At 43.7% G+C, this 15813-nt stretch overlaps 1 protein-coding gene across 2 annotated transcripts in view; it reads right to left on the minus strand.

Moving 5' to 3' along the window:
* The window catches only part of rhpn2 (rhophilin, Rho GTPase binding protein 2), a 35015-nt gene that overhangs the window by 8796 nt on the left and 10406 nt on the right, over positions 1-15813 (minus strand). For both annotated transcript variants that reach the window (XM_088614485.1, XM_088614484.1), the window contains exons 3-8: positions 11187-11315; positions 6222-6297; positions 5161-5238; positions 3689-3813; positions 3178-3344; positions 541-728 (exon numbers count right to left, since the gene is read on the minus strand). In XM_088614485.1, the coding sequence (XP_088470611.1) occupies positions 541-728; positions 3178-3344; positions 3689-3813; positions 5161-5238; positions 6222-6297; positions 11187-11315 (763 nt within the window). The remainder of the gene's footprint in view (positions 1-540; positions 729-3177; positions 3345-3688; positions 3814-5160; positions 5239-6221; positions 6298-11186; positions 11316-15813) is intronic.

The following is a 15813-nucleotide window of genomic DNA, read 5'->3' on the forward strand; positions in this document are numbered from 1 at the left end:
CGGACACGTTAGAGCCCCGGCCGCCGCGTTCCACACATGGGAGAGGAGCAGAGGAGGAAAACACGGCACCGTCAGACCGAACCAACAGGCCAAAGAGCTGCTCTGTTCCATCCTGCCGTAACATAAAACAATCCTCATTCTCAAGGTCAGAAGCAAGCTTACACAGCAAGATTCGTTTACAAAGATCAGATGCTGCTTTGGAAACTGGACTGTGTTTATTATACTGAACCACACACTGAAAATTGAGGGACATCAAAAAACTGTTATTAGTTATTATTATTAGTTTAAAAAACTTGACGATGCGGGTGACTATATACATAGACTAAGTACATAAGATTCTGCATAGAGAACATAATTCAGGTCAGTGTGCTTCACAAATGTGAAAACCTATCACATGTAGGTTCACTAACTCATCTGAGCTCTGTCACTGACGGGGGTAAATGCTCTTCCCTGATGTATTATCAACGAGAACAGCAGCAGTGCTCGTTGGGTTTAGCTGGGGCTGTACCCAAGATGATCCCAGTCACTGGCTCTCCATACCTTGGCAACCTCCTGTGCCATTCTCAAGAGGGAGAAGTACTCGTTCCTGATGCCAGGGAGGGCGGTCTTCTCGAAGACGCACTCCTGAGCCTGGGCCAGCATCATCTTCTTCAGCACGCCGAGCATGGCAGGGCTCATGTCGTAGCTGGGGGTGTGGGTGAAGGTCTCCTTCAGGTGGCTGAGGACTCCTGAGAGGGCGACACGTACGTTAGAAAAGTTACATAGGACAGGAGGCCAATCAGCCCATTTAGCCCATTCAGTAAGTTGCAGCTAATTGATCCAAAGAAACTGAAAGAAACCAGGGTATCAGTTTCACAAACATAGCGGGGCTGCTTGGCCCATACTCCTACAACCCTTTGGGTAAAGAAAGACCTCCCACTTTCAGTTTTAAATGCACTTCTGCATAGTTTCCACGTGCGTCCTCTGGTTCGTGTTTCGCTGCCCTTTCTGAAGAAATCCTCTGGCTGATATTTGTCAGCGCCTTTGAGGATTCTGAAGACTGGGATCAGGTTCCTTTGGAATTGTCCCTGTTCCGGACTACAAAGGCTCAGTTCTTTCAGCCTCTCAGTGTAGCTCAGTCCCTTCAGCCCTGGAATTCTTTCTGCTGGATCCTCCCTTTACCGATTCCAGCACAGCAACATCTTTAATGTAACATGGCGAACAAAACTGTACAAAAATATTCTGACTGAGGCCTTCACTGTGCATTATACAATTTAACATGACATCCATGGATTTAAACGCTATTATTGTAACCATACAGTAGTTTATCCTAGCAAATTTCCACCTTTTTAATTGCTTTCCTGCATTGTCCGACATGTCAACATAAACAGCCAAGTCTGTCAGCATGTCAGGCTCAGTTCTCACAGTGGGGGCTGGATTCCACCCAGTCTTACAAGTTGGGGATAAAGCCTGTTGACACATGGGCCACTTCTTCTGCATTCACTGAATTCCTGCTGAAATGCCTTTTTAATCAGAAGCATAAAATGCTAAAATCAAGGAAGGCAACAAACACTGTCCCAACAAGGAAAACACCACCTGTGCACTTCCTGATTGTTAAGATGCCAAACTAAATACTTAAACCGCATGCAAATCTAAAGCTTTATTGGATTTTACCCTCAATGTAACCTTTATCATTATTTTATTGACTTTATTTACTTATTATTTAGAAACATTACTTTCTTTCTGTGAAACCTTTAATGTTTACCTCTGCTTTGTCTTAATGCTGATTGAACAAAGCAAAGGATTATAGTGGACCTCTAGGCCTGACTTATGTTGTACAGTTTGATAATGACTGCTGTTATTTTTGCCATTAACTTTAAAGCTGGATCTCAAATATCTTTTCAGATAACAGGATGTAATGAAATTCCTTGTTAACGGGGAACAAAGTCAACACTGTCTGCATGAACCTGATACCAGAGTGTTTTGCATAGCCTGTTTCTCATGCACAACAACTTTGCATGAGTAAAGACCGTAGGAAACAAAGCTGAAGTGCGACCTTCCTAATTCATCACATGAAGACAAACCTAACCCTCCTTATTCTCCTAGTTTTATTGGAACCAGTACAAGTTGCTCCGACTGTTAGTCTTGTTTCAGCACAGTGAAAATCTGCGTTATCAAGGTATTGTTACATAGAAAGTAGTGTCTTATTCTTTGAAGCTGTGGGGGGTCACATTTGTGGCTATGAGGTATCTTAAACCCAACAAACTAACCCACAAAGAAATCAATCTGAAACAAAGGACACCTGCTGATTGCATTCATCGTTAATAGTTAGTACTGCATATAAATATAAAAGTCAGTGACAAACTACTAAAATGCATTTGCATTTGCACAAAAGAACAAAGCCAACATCATTTACCAAAAGGTGGCATTTCATTAACTATTAACCTTAAATCCCCCTCACTTCCTCATCTGTAAATAGGGCTATGCTTGTCTTCAGCTATTGCTGGCCCAGAGCGGTGTAACACAATAAGAGATAGCTCAAGAATACAATGAGAGGAAATAAGAAGACACAGAATAGAAGACATTCTAATTAGCATTTCCAAGATTTATAGATGAGCTTAACTGCGAAATGTTGTTTCATGTTGAGTAAAGGGAGTTACTTAAGCTTGAGCTTTAAGCTAAGGTTAACTCAGGCTGCTGCTGGAAGAGGTGTCAGTGGGGCCAGCAGGGGGGCTCACCCTGCGGTCCATGTGGGTCCTAATGCCCCAGTATAGTGACGGGAACACTAGACTGTAAACAGGCGCCGTCCTTCAGATGAGACGTAAAACCGAGATCATGACTCTCTGTCAATAAAAATCCCAGGGCGTTTCTCGAAAAGAGTAGGGGATTTAACCCCAGCGTCCTGGCCAAATTTCCCATTGGCCCTAACCAATCACGGCCTCCTAATAATCCCCCTCTATGAACTGGCTTCATCACTCTGCTCTCCTCCCCACTGATAGCTGATGTGTGGGGAGTGTTCTGGCGCACTATGGCTGCCGTCGCATCATCCAGGTGGGGCTGCACACTGGTGGTGGTTGAGAGGAGTCCCCATTACCTGTAAAGCGCTTTGAGTGGAGTGTCCAGAAAAGCGCTATGTAAGTGTAAGCAATTATTATTATTATTATTATTATTATTATTATTATTAAGCTTTGAGCGTACCTGCGGCTTTCTGAAAGGCGTCAATGGTGTCCTCCAGGCCGGTCCTGGTCTGGCGGTCACAGCGCGTGCCTATCTGAGTGTAGAGTGCTGCGATGTTGAAGAGGACGCTGGCCTTCTCCAAGGAGATGTTCTGCTGGCACACCGGCACTCCGGTGAAAGAGTCATACCTGCCAGGAGGCACGGCTGAGGTCAACGTCAAGCTTCCGAGGGCTTCAGCCAAGAACACGCCTTGAACTGTGCTCCATCAGGAACTGATACACTATTACAAGAACAGTCACTAGATCTAACTTCTAGTAAACCCACTGGAGGTACATTCTTGTGAAGACTATGTTACCCAAATCCCTAAAAATGATACCCACATTTTTGTTTTTCTTAAAAAAAAAACTATAAAACATTTTTTACTCTCATTTTTTAGGCTTGTCAAGTATATAAGCACTTGTTTATAACCATTCCTCACAAGTGAAAACTTAAGAGAGTAAACGTAATCACAAAGCAATAAAGACCAGAATACCATGTGAAAAATATTCCCATCTGTCGGCTGGGTGGGAAAAATCTGTTTTCCACCAACGAGAGCTGGCTGAAGTAGCTGGAGAGCAACTCAACTCCAGTCTCACTCCTGCTGGGGTTGCGGCAGGCCTGCGGACACCAAGAGACGCCATCAGGGTCAATTCCAAAGGACAAAGAAGAACACCCACTGTGTTGGCCAGCAGCCATATCACCCTGCAACTCACAACTGGCAGCCCACTGAAGCTCAGCAGGTGTGAGCCTGGTCAGTACCTGGATGGGAAACCTCCTGGGAAAAACTAAGGTTGCTGCTGGAAGAGGTGTCAGTGGGGCCAGCAGGGGGCGCTCACCCTGTGGTCCATGTGGGTCCTAATGCCCCAGTATAGTGACGGGGACACTATACTGTAAACAGGCGCCGTCCTTCGGATGAGACGTAAAACCGAGGTCCTGACTCTCTGTGGTCATTAAAAATCCCAGGGCGCTTCTCGAAAAGAGTAGGGGTGTAATCCCGGTGTCCTGGCCAAATTTCCCCATCGGCTGTTATCAATCATGGCCTCCTAATAATCCCCCTCTATGAATTGGCTTCATCACTCTGCTCTCCTCCCCACTGAGAGCTGGTGTGTGGGGAGCGTTCTGGCGCACTATGGCTGCCGTCGCATCATCCAGGTGGATGCTGCACATTGGTGGTGGTGGAGGGGAGTCCCCATTACCTGTAAAGCGCTTTGAGTGGAGTGTCCAGAAAAAGCGCTATATAAGTGTAAGCAATTATTATTATTATTATTATAACACCCATCAGCCATTGTCTAACCGCTTCATCTAATTCAGGGTCAAGGGTGGAGCCGGAGCCTATCCCAGCAAGCATCGGGCACAAGGCAGGATACACCCCGGGCAGGACACCAGTGCACTGCAGGGCACACACACACACACTCACTCACACCAGGGTCAATTTTCCCAGAAGTCAAGACTTCCAGCAGGTCTTGGACTGTGGAAGGAAACCAGGGCACCTGAAGGAAACCCGTGGAACACCTGGAGAACGTGCAAACTCCCTGCAGGGCTTCGGCGCCGTGAGGCAGCGATGCTACACACAGCGCCACTGTGCCACACATATGAGAACGTCAGAAAGGTTATCCAGCCTATTTGGTAGTTAGCAGATAATTGATCCTAGGATCTCATCCATTCAGACAAATGAAAAGTATAGAAAATACACAGAATATGTATGAGTATACATATATTAAATATATGATAGAATCTTCCAACTATTTTAATCTAGTTACGATACTATGTAAAACGATGAAGTAGGCTCTGGCTCCTCAGCAACCCTGTATTAGATGAAGCAGTTAGAAAATGGGTGGATGGATAAACTCACGAGGAACATTTAAGAATAAAAACAAAACTGTCAGGACTTGAAATTGATAATATATAAGTTCAAATGTAGAAGTTAAGAAACCTGCACTGGGTGTGGCAGTATTGCAACCTCACCTGTCGCAGATCCATTAGGTCTGCAATTTCCTCTTCATATTTTGAGCCATCTTCACTGTAATGTTCCAAAATGAAGTCCTGTGATGACAAACAGAAAGGTCACCACATGGAAGGAGCTGGCGGGAGCAGACCTGCATGTTAGAAGTGCTGCAACAATAACCTGAAACATCTGAGAAATGGAGTTGATTACAGAACTTTGGCAGGAAAGTCAGACTGTAGTCCTGCTCGTGTGTGTTCTCCTAAGTGTGTAGATATTCCCTGCCTCCCTTTGCACATCTGTCTTGCACCCCTCCCACCGCCCCATCTCCACCCTTGCAGCAGCTCCCTGGCTCATTCCTCATGGAAGTGAGGGGGGGGTTCAGTCACTCTCATCCTTACAGTCCGCCTGCTGGTCCCCCAGCTGGGTGAGTCATGCCAAACAACCTCTCACACAGTTTGTCACGGTATCGGACTTATTAAGGATCTGACCCAACTACTGAAAATGTCTTCTGGAACGGAGGCAGACTGCTGTGCTAATAACGTGTTGCTCCAGTTTGTGCTTTAATGCCTCACTTTGCTCTCTGATCTGGAATGTAGGACTAGACGCCCAGACAGTCTTTAAATTAACTGGAAGCTCAAGTCTTGTGCAAGTCACTGCCAAGCATTTCTGCAGCACATGCGGGAAAGCTCTCACAGCAGAGCCGTCAGCAATGGAGGAGGAAACCTGATACCTTATCATTAGACCCAGCATAATGATGGTCTTAACTATGGCAAACCTAGCCTGCAATTGTCTTTTATAAAGGGTGTAAATCAAGGAGATACCCGAGACAAGGTATGGCGATAAGAAATAAACACAACACTACTGACAACCTCTATATTACTGAGCTTTCAAAAGAAAAGGCTTCTGCATAGATAACGCATTTGGGCAGCTGTAATTCTAACAAGAAATAAATAATACTTTGGTTTTGGATGGATTTTTAAAGCATGGGCTGCTTCTGAACAACATAGCAAAGAGAGATGTATTTATGGTCAACCGTGGCTGACACTGTCATCTCAAGGCTAAACTCTCAGCAGTCCCGTACCTTGAAAGGAACAGAGAAGTCCACTTCTTTGGTCTCTTTCAGTCCCAGTGGGATGAGAGGAATGCTGGACGTCTCTCTGACCACATAGAAAAAAAGATAAGATAAATCAACACAGGTTAAAGGATTGATGAAGCTGGAAGCATGTAAGCTGTGTTGATTTTCATAGGTAAGGCAGAGCAATATCAACGTCTGCTTATTTACAAAAGTAATTCCTTTTTTGTGAGGCAGGGATTCGTTTCACACAATTGGTCTTGATCAGATCTTTACCTGAAGAAATATTATAATTCACACAATGGTTGTTTATCCACCCTCAGTTAGAGTGAAGCCATTATGGTTTTGGAAACTGCGACACAAGAGAGACACAGCTGTGTTTTGCTCCTAACCACATGGCACCAGGTCCTCTTACTCATTTGTTTTGACTTACAACAAGGTATCCCAACACCCGCCTGCAGTCAGACTTCTTAAAAAACCACGAGCGTAAATCCAACCACACAAATCAATTTGTTTGTGTGTTCTTTAGGACAGGGACAAATACAAAAAATAAAGAGCACCATGCAGGATATATCAATATTATAAAAATGGAAAATCTACCATTTCTTTGCAGTGCTGCTTGTTGTGACTACCTACAAATTTCCATATTATAAGCTATGGTCTCAAGTTTGCTTTTACGGTTTCAAGCTTTGATACAGGGCGATACTTCACACAGGATTATAAAGTTTGCTGCGGGACAGGGCATCACTGACACGTAACAGAAAAAAACATTGCAGAGCACTGACTTGATGAAAAACACATATACTGGAGCTTGCTGTCTGATGCTTAACAAGTGCAGTTTCTTATCTGGTGTAAAAGGATACTGTCAGGACTGGGCACACTGGAGCAGATTCCAGGAAAGAAGGCACATCTGGACTTCGTTCGCTTCCTCGGCTTCTGAAGTTTAGTATACCTCTCCCCCATCTCTTTGACAGAAGCTAAATGGGGAGCTGCTGGATCAGCAATGTTTGGAGTATCTGTGAACCACTGTTTATCCAGTTGTCAGTCTTGTGAAGACCTTTAACCTTTCAACTCTTAAATCCCCACAATTTATTCCACTTTGGGACACATCTGTTGTGTCCTAGTAGTGGGCCTTCATCATTGCTTATCCATCCGTTTTTAACCACTTTATCCAATGCAGGTTCACAGGGGAGTCGGAGCCACAGGGCAGGTTACACCCTGGATGGGACACCAGTCTATCGCAAAGCGCACACACAGATAACCACACACTCACACTTGGGTCAATTTTCCTACAAGCCAATAACCTACCTAGTTTTTTTTTTTTTGACTGTGGGAGGAAACCAGAACACCTCAAAGAAACCAGTGTAGACACAGGAAGAACATGCAAACTCCACACAGACAGCACCCTCGGAATTGAACCCAGGGCCCCAGCACTGCGAGGCAGCCATGCGGACCACTTCACCACCAAGACACCCTGATCAATGTTCATTAAAGAAACAAGTCAACAGCTCACTTTGCTCTTCTGAAAGACTCAAAAACAAGGATTCCTTCGTGTTACATATGTTGCTCCCTCCCAAACACAGATTGACATGTTATATCCTGGGGTTCCTGCTGGCAAGTGCTCAAGAATCTCTGCTGCCACAACTCTGATCGTATGTCGGGAGGAAAGGGGAAAGACTCTTTTATCAGTAAGACAAATATGGAGGTGAGAACTGTGACACCAAACCCAAATCCAATTTGCAATAACCAAATGTTAGTAACCCCAAGAGGTGACACAGCTGGCCAGGGGCCTTAGAACTTTGGTGGCTGCCCCAAAGTGGACAACAATAGTGGGAACAATAGACGACTGTTTAACTTTGATCTTATTCATCCGTGAAAACAATCACTATCTACAGAGCTGTAGATGGGTTATCAAAAGGTGAACCTTTTCTCACCTGCTGCATGAAAAAAGTGAGTTAGTGTTACCAAGGGCTAAAAGATTTCTATGACAAGAAAGCCTTCATGGAATTTGCACTAACTAACTAAAGCTTTCAGTTCTGGACGAATTCTGTACCATTATGCTAATGTATCATATCAGCGTGTTATTAATTAAGCTTTTGTTTTCAGTCAGCATTTTTAATGTTATACTAGGCGACAGGTTTTATATTTTTAAGAGAGTTTAGATTTCAGATTTGTTTTCAAGGATTGTAAAGAAACATCCTGCTATGATTCTGTGTAAAAATGAAATGCCTCATCATGTACAGCACCTGCTTAACCTTAGACATTTCCAATATATGTGAATCAAGGTGCAGTTCCACCTTGCACTCCTGTCACAGAGAATAGCCTGTTGTAGTATTTATTCAGACAAGCCTCAACTTGTTCCTTGGCTATCCTGACTGCAACTGTCCAGTCCAGGGGAACACAGTCTACAGATACCAGGGCTCTGCCTGTCGGATGACAACATGACATAGGTATGCACTGAAATTACAGGACAGTCATCAGTCTTGTGCAATACGGGAATGTGCTCATGTGTGAATTTAGTAAGAGGAGATAAGGGGGGGAATAAATTGGATAAATGGGAACGAGATGAATATTTTCAGATTTCAGATCTGTAAGGAAATCCTTGGATAAAAAGGCTACAGCAGTAAAAAAAAAACTTGGAAGTAGTCCAGACATTATTAAAGAAATATCTTAACGACTGCTCAGTAAATACTTCAGAGTACATTACTGGGAGTACATACTCACAAGATGAAAGGTGTAGTTTGGTCCTTAAGACAAAATTAATATTGGACCCATAGAAGTCAGCCACAGTGCTGACTGAAGTGACTTTCACAGTTATACAGTTATGCTACTTGCGTAACATTAGTAACACAACTTACTGTTTGACATTTACAGGAATAATTTTAAAAAGCCATCAGCTGCAGTGGTCTATGTAGTGTGTGTAGTTACCATGTAAAATATACATTTCCTCTTAAACTGCTATTTTATTTTTGCAATGTTATCCATTACAGAAGTAACTTGCAACTGGAATGAACTGCTTCTTAAAAGTCACTTTTCCTGGCACCCTGGTCTTCTATGGGCAAAGTCTCCCTGAGAGTGCAAATCACTTCTGAAGGCACTTCGACCGCAGTCGTTTGCCTGTGTTGCTGTTACAGCGATGTTACGGCCCCAGTGTGTATAAGACTGTTGATAAAAACAAATAGATGTGAACTGTTCCAAGAACAGACTGCTGCAGTCCGCTAAGTAAGTGGGTGTCTCGGGAGATGAGAAGACTTGGTGATTTGGGTGTCTCTTTTGTAAATTGATGGCTTGGATAAAGGCTTGTGGAGAGAAATGGGGCTGAATCACATATCTGCAGGCAAATGCCATTGACTATTCTCACAAATAGCCAGAGAGGCAGAGAGGACGTATGGGAAAGTGACCCAGGCCATGCCAGATGGGCAGGAGTGGTAAAACAGACCGCTGGATTGTGCTCAGTGAACGCTGACAAGGCTTGCCCCTTGGCTGGAGCTCGGGCTCTGGCGGGGGTGAGCAGGCGCGCTGCCGGGCTACTGGTGCTCCTTCACCCAACGTCACGGCTGCTTCGTTTACAGCTTTAATCACTCTTTTCATTGCGGTTGCCATTGGAAACCCTGCGTGCTTCCACAGAGCGTGACTGTGAATACAGATGGGCCGTCTGAACTGCAGCCTGAAGGACAGGCTTTGGCACTGCCTTCCTGGTGCCATTTGGACAGGGAAATTGCTGGTTTCCTCTTGTGCATATTATGTTTAAATGATGCTGTAAAAACAGATTAACATTAACAGTGCCAGTAGGCACCCTGAAACAGGAGCCTGTTTCTAATCTCTTTCAGCGTTATCAGTTGCTTTCACGCGGTATATTTCACAAGTTCAAGACTTTACTTATAATGTTTTTACTTGCAAATTAATGTTAATTAAAAAAGTAGTTAAAACACAGACCTTGTTTGGAATATGAACTCCAGGAATTAAACTTAAAAGATTTGCTCAGTCCCATAAAAAAAAGAACATCTAGAAAGCTGCCAGTCACACATAAATGATATAATAGTATTATCAATCAAACTGCCCAGCTCCAAAATCTAACAAAATTGTTCTATATCTAAACAAAACATACGCTCTTCCAGCTTATAGAAAACACAGAACTTTCTTTCACACTCAACAGCACAAGAGTGCATGTACTCTTGTAAAAAACATTGTGTTTACTCTAGGCATAGAAGAAACAGGTGCGACCAGAATCCTGCTCAGCTTTACCAAGTGCGCTCGCTGAGGTGAGCTTGACACCTGAACCTCCTGAAACTGAGAAACACATGAACTGTGATCCAACACCTTCAACAGAGAAAACCAGCCCTTCCTGTTCTGCACATGCCTCTTTCCATTCTTTCAGCAAGAGCAGCCACACACTGGCCTCATGGCTTGTCAACGTGCCAAGGCCTGGAGCCTCATTTTGCAGCATGCCAACTTCATGATAGGGCATCCCAGTACAATACCTAGGTTTTACATTTTACAACAAATTAAGGCTGCAATTTATTAAGATTATTATTATTAAAGGTCCTCGCAATCCATCATAAATCCAAGATCTTAAGACCCAATCCTGAAATTAATTTGTGACTCTGACTTTGCCTTAAAACACTGAAATTCTATAGAAAAGGATCCTGTCGTGAGGCTTTTGTTTTACCAAAAATAATTTATGTTCTTAAGTACAGGGAAAGGATTACAGTAAAGTGCAAAACTGACATGGCACTCAAGGCTCCGTGCCTGCAGGCTCTCCTGAGCACTTGAAGCCTGTCAACAGTGCTCCACACAGTTTCTGCAACCCTCGGTACTGCAGCTGCACGGAGGCACCTGAGCCGGGATATTTCAATCATCCCAAACCCTCTCGACTTTGTGTGAAGGAAGGCGTCTGCTGCTTCACCGCGGTGTCTCCCCGCGGGAGTGCGCGGAGGACGAGTGGGACACAGCCGGGGCGGCGGGGGGACTCACTGCACGTTCTGGTAGACCTCCACGGAGCTGTTGAGGCCTTCCAGCTTCTCCATGAGCAGCTGCAGGTTGGAGTTCACATAGCTCAGCTCCAGCACCACCATCTCCCGCACTTTGTTGTTGGTGGTTGCCCTGGAAACAAAGCGAGAGGAAGAAAACAAAGTGTGAGGCTTGGAATGGGATGGGCCTGCCTCTGAAGAAGAGCCCTGCCAGCGCCAAGGAAGGCAGGAGGAAGCTGAAGGATAAGCAGCTCTTGCTTCTCAGGTCCTTGTAGCAGATAATGAGAATGAATGTGCTGCCTCCCCATCGAAATAGGCTTCATATTCTCCCCTCTGTCATCTGATTTAATGCCACCACAAGTTAGGAAACGTTTAATTTCTCGTTCGGTTTATGTATGTATGGGCACAGTATTGAGTTTCATTTTGTGATAAAGGGTATGTAATTACACGAGAAGGAATATATTTCATAAAGAGAACACAGGGTAAGCATGATCATTTACAAGAGAATCATCACAAGCAACCAACAGATCCATTTTAAATGAAATAAGGTGCGCGGTACAAACTTATCTGTTTTGTCTTATCGGTTTTGGAAATCAGATATGCTGTGAGCCAGATGTGTGCTGAGCACAGACAATTCAAGGTTTAGAATTTCTGTTCAACCGGAACATAACTGAAATTTTAATACTTGTTTCTTTAAAAATCCGATGTTCCCATGAGAAACAGGAGATACTGTCGAAACGACATTCAGAATGACAGAATGTCACTGAGTTCTCTCTACTGACAAGCCTGCAGGGAGCCTGTGTGGATGGCACCCGGAACCAAAAGGACAGGAATGAAGCACATACTTCAGAAAGTACCAAGAAGTAGGCTCAATTTCTAACAGGTTCATTAATAAATCACACTAGATTGGTGCTCTCCTGAGAGATGTCCTCCGTAATGAGAGTATTTTACTTGGATTCCTTCCCTTCTCATCAAACGATTGCTTCTGGAAAGATCTTGGGTGCAAGATGGAGGAACTGAATCCTTACTGAACCGTTCGTATGGGACCTCAACAGAACTTTATCCACTGGGAAAAGCTGCAATGTCCTCTATATAATTGTATACCCATTTCATTTTTCTTTACTACAAATTAAAAGCAACATTGGGAATGCCAGACAGGCTTGATCATGCCTGGATGCTCTGCTTGCACAGAACCACTAGCCCAGAGAAATCATGCAGCATCACAGAGGGTAGCGGCTCTTGCGTCACAGACTAAGCCACTAAATTGGCCTTTGTTAGGGAAGAACCAGAGGCAAACTCACGCTTGTTTAGACAACTCGATGATTTAACCATCACCTTAGTTTACCTACTGCCAGCCAGTCCGTAACAGAATCCCAAGCACAGGAACCTAAAATTTCAAACACCTGTTGGAAGCTGTCAAAACCAACCTACCACAGTTCATAGTTCACAATGGCCAGAGCAGGCACCAGCCCAGCAGGCACCCTTCATTAAAGGGGGGCTGCAGTAATAATAATAATAATAATAATAATAATAATAATAATAATAATTGCTTACACTTATATAGCGCTTCTCTGGACACTCCACTCAAAGCGCGTTAACAGGTAATGGGGAACCCCTCCTCCACCACCAGTGTGCAGCCCCACCTGGATGTAACCATGTTAGCCCACTAACTCACCACCAGAATCACGCCTCCTCTTCACCTTAATTTGGGGTTGACCAAACAACTGAATTCACAAACCTCATTGTTGCCATCCTCTGCAAATCAGCTAAACGTGGTCAGCACTGACATGAATCACTGCACTGCACATTTTTGCAAATTTTCATCTGAAATGACTGAAACATTTGCTTCCCTATCTTAACCCATAACTGAAGCAGATAGCACTCTCGTCCCCTTCTCCAGTCTGCTTTCATAGAATTCCTGATGTGTCTGCATTACAGGGGAGGGGAAAAAGCATAACTAGGTGCAGGCTTTGATAGGCTTTGGAGTCTTTAGTGGATTTTTTTTCCATTAAAATGCAGTTTCATGACAACACCCTGAAAGAACAAGGCACAGAAACCAATAAATCAAAAGTAAACATCTTCCACTGTTTTAACTATACATCTCCCTAGGTAACTACCTTGTCAAGTCAAATAAACAACTGCCCGCCGGCCCGGGATTTCAAAATTAAGCTAAGTCCCAGCCAGCTAGATCCTTGAAATAAATGCCAGTCTTCAAATGGTATGTCTCATAATCTCAAGGTCAACATTTTCATGAACTCTCGCTCTCATGCGGTTTGCTTGAGGTTTTTGCTAAACATCTGCTGGACGATGTGCTTGGCAGATCCAGCTCTCTCAGGAGACCGGAGCACAACAGAGCACAGGAAGAGCAGGGAACATTCCTGCCGCTACCCAACCCAATCAGGAGGCAGCAGGTCCTGAAACTTCTCTGAGAGCCAACTTTCAACCACAAATACAAATTGAATCTTTACTTATCTTTATTGATTCTTCCCGATCAGTGAATGTGGATTGTTTTCTAAACATACAGCCATATTACAATGATGAATATGTTGTTGCTGTTGAACAGAACAACATTCCGAATAGCTCTCAGTGTTTCTCCTTGTTCCTCAAGAAAACCTACCTGATTGATCATTTCCCCTCAGACACTGAGAATTATTGCGCTACTTAAACAATGCAGTAGGACCAAGACTTAGAAAGAAGCCTGGACTTAAGAGGAACAGGGCCACAGCCATTTTCCAGCAATAGTGCATTTTGGCCGGACCTCCACATGCAAACTTCCACCAACAGAACTTGTCCACCATGACCCTGTGCTGTATCCTTGACTGACTAGAATATGGAGTATGGCAGAGTAACAGAACATCAAGGGTTACAATCCCAGAGCATAAGAGAATGGAGACAGCCCTAAACAGATCAGCCTACCTTCCTTATGATTGTAATTACAAATAGACCACATTTCGCTTCAGGGACATCACAGGCCTGTCATTTGTTACAGGGAGTGACTCCTCAGTCAGGTTTTGTTTGCCAGCTGAAAAACCAGTACAGTACAGCAGTTTCCTTTGTGTTCACCAGGGGTCCTAAAAAAGTAGTGGAAAAGTCCAGCACACCTGCTGAAACACAGCATCTGACTCTTAAGGCGTAGGACAGAAGTCCCATATCTCCCTGCTACTGAGTATCAAGGCCACCTTTGTTTTTCATCCACTTCGAACTAATCAGAACAAAACCGAAGAAGTGCAATCATAAAACAGGACCAGGAATCTAAGCACAGCAGCGCAAAGAGACATTCTGAATTCAAAGCGTCTGCACAGCTCCCTGAATAACAGATAAGCGACTTTGGGCTTCATAATGTACCGAAGTTCTGATGTTTGGCAATTCTGATACACCTTTACATTACCCAGATGCAAATAAAACATAATTTTAACACTGTAATTGTCAGCAGTCCTTAGTTTACAACCTGTTTGCTGATATTAAACGTAGGCAATGATGAGGAATGCTTTCTAAACCGCCTGTCAGAGCTGAGAAATATGGTAAGGAATGCAAAGGGCTTTGAAGCCTGAAAGCTAAGTGTTCCAAAGTCAGCGATATGTTAATCAAACGCAGATAAAACATCACCACTCCTGCTCTGTTCTTCAGGCAGGTTTGTGTGCTCATACCAAGGGTGCGATAAAACTTGCATGCCAAATATATGTTCAAAACTTTATGCCGGTACAGTAATGCTGCTAGGAGATGAAACTGTGTTTTTTTGGGGGGGAGGGGGGGAAGGGAGAGTATTTATCATCAAATCTGATGCTAAAAGTTCATAAGAATAAAAAAAGAAACCCTTTGTACTGCAACATAATTTTTGCAGGTTCTTTTTCTGCATGCTTAACTGTGTGCTGTTTTAAATGTTGTCATTGTACATACATATTCTACACATTTAAAATTCCAGCACCTAAATAAGAGAAAGTATTTAAACACTATAAAATGTTTTATGGAAGACTGACAATAAAGCTTTGCTCTCCTGGTTTTGAAAGTGCATTTCAAGGAAGGTGCAGCCAGCGTACACAAACAGACATTCTCATTTGTTTTTCAGAGCCGGACGAATTTTCCAGGGCAGATCGCTCAACTTGAATAACAGGTTCAGTGGGATCACTGTAACTATTTCTTTCCATAGAACAGTGAGACAACAAATGCATTATCTGATCATCATGGGCAATACCACCAGCATTAAGACCAGATCTGAGAAGACCAGATCAGTACTGCGATGGGACACCTCCAAGGAAACCACACTGCTGCCGTAAGAGATAATGGGAGACCAGTAGGTGGCGCTCTTTCCTCTGGATCCCAGTATGAAACAGGGCACAGTGTGCTGTTGGAGGTACTGTCCTTCAGATAAAGGCAAGATGTTGTAAATTTCTAGGGGGTGTAGTGGATGTCCACTCTGGGCTTGCACAATCTGTCCTATTTAAATTTCCCTCTTAATTTAATTATTGAAGTAACTTCTCCATCTTGAAGGCAGCACCTCAAGAATGACACAAGCCCCCTTCCTGCCTGAGAAATGTGATTTGGGGTCAAATTTCACACACAATTGCAAGCAGTTGCTATTTTCTCTGAAACAGGTCACTGACGAGAAAAAAAAAACATGACATAAATTCGTT

Source organism: Lepisosteus platostomus, chromosome 20 (assembly GCF_059453375.1).
Source record: "Lepisosteus platostomus isolate fLepPlt1 chromosome 20, fLepPlt1.hap1, whole genome shotgun sequence".
Classification (NCBI taxonomy): Eukaryota; Metazoa; Chordata; class Actinopteri; order Semionotiformes; family Lepisosteidae; genus Lepisosteus; species Lepisosteus platostomus.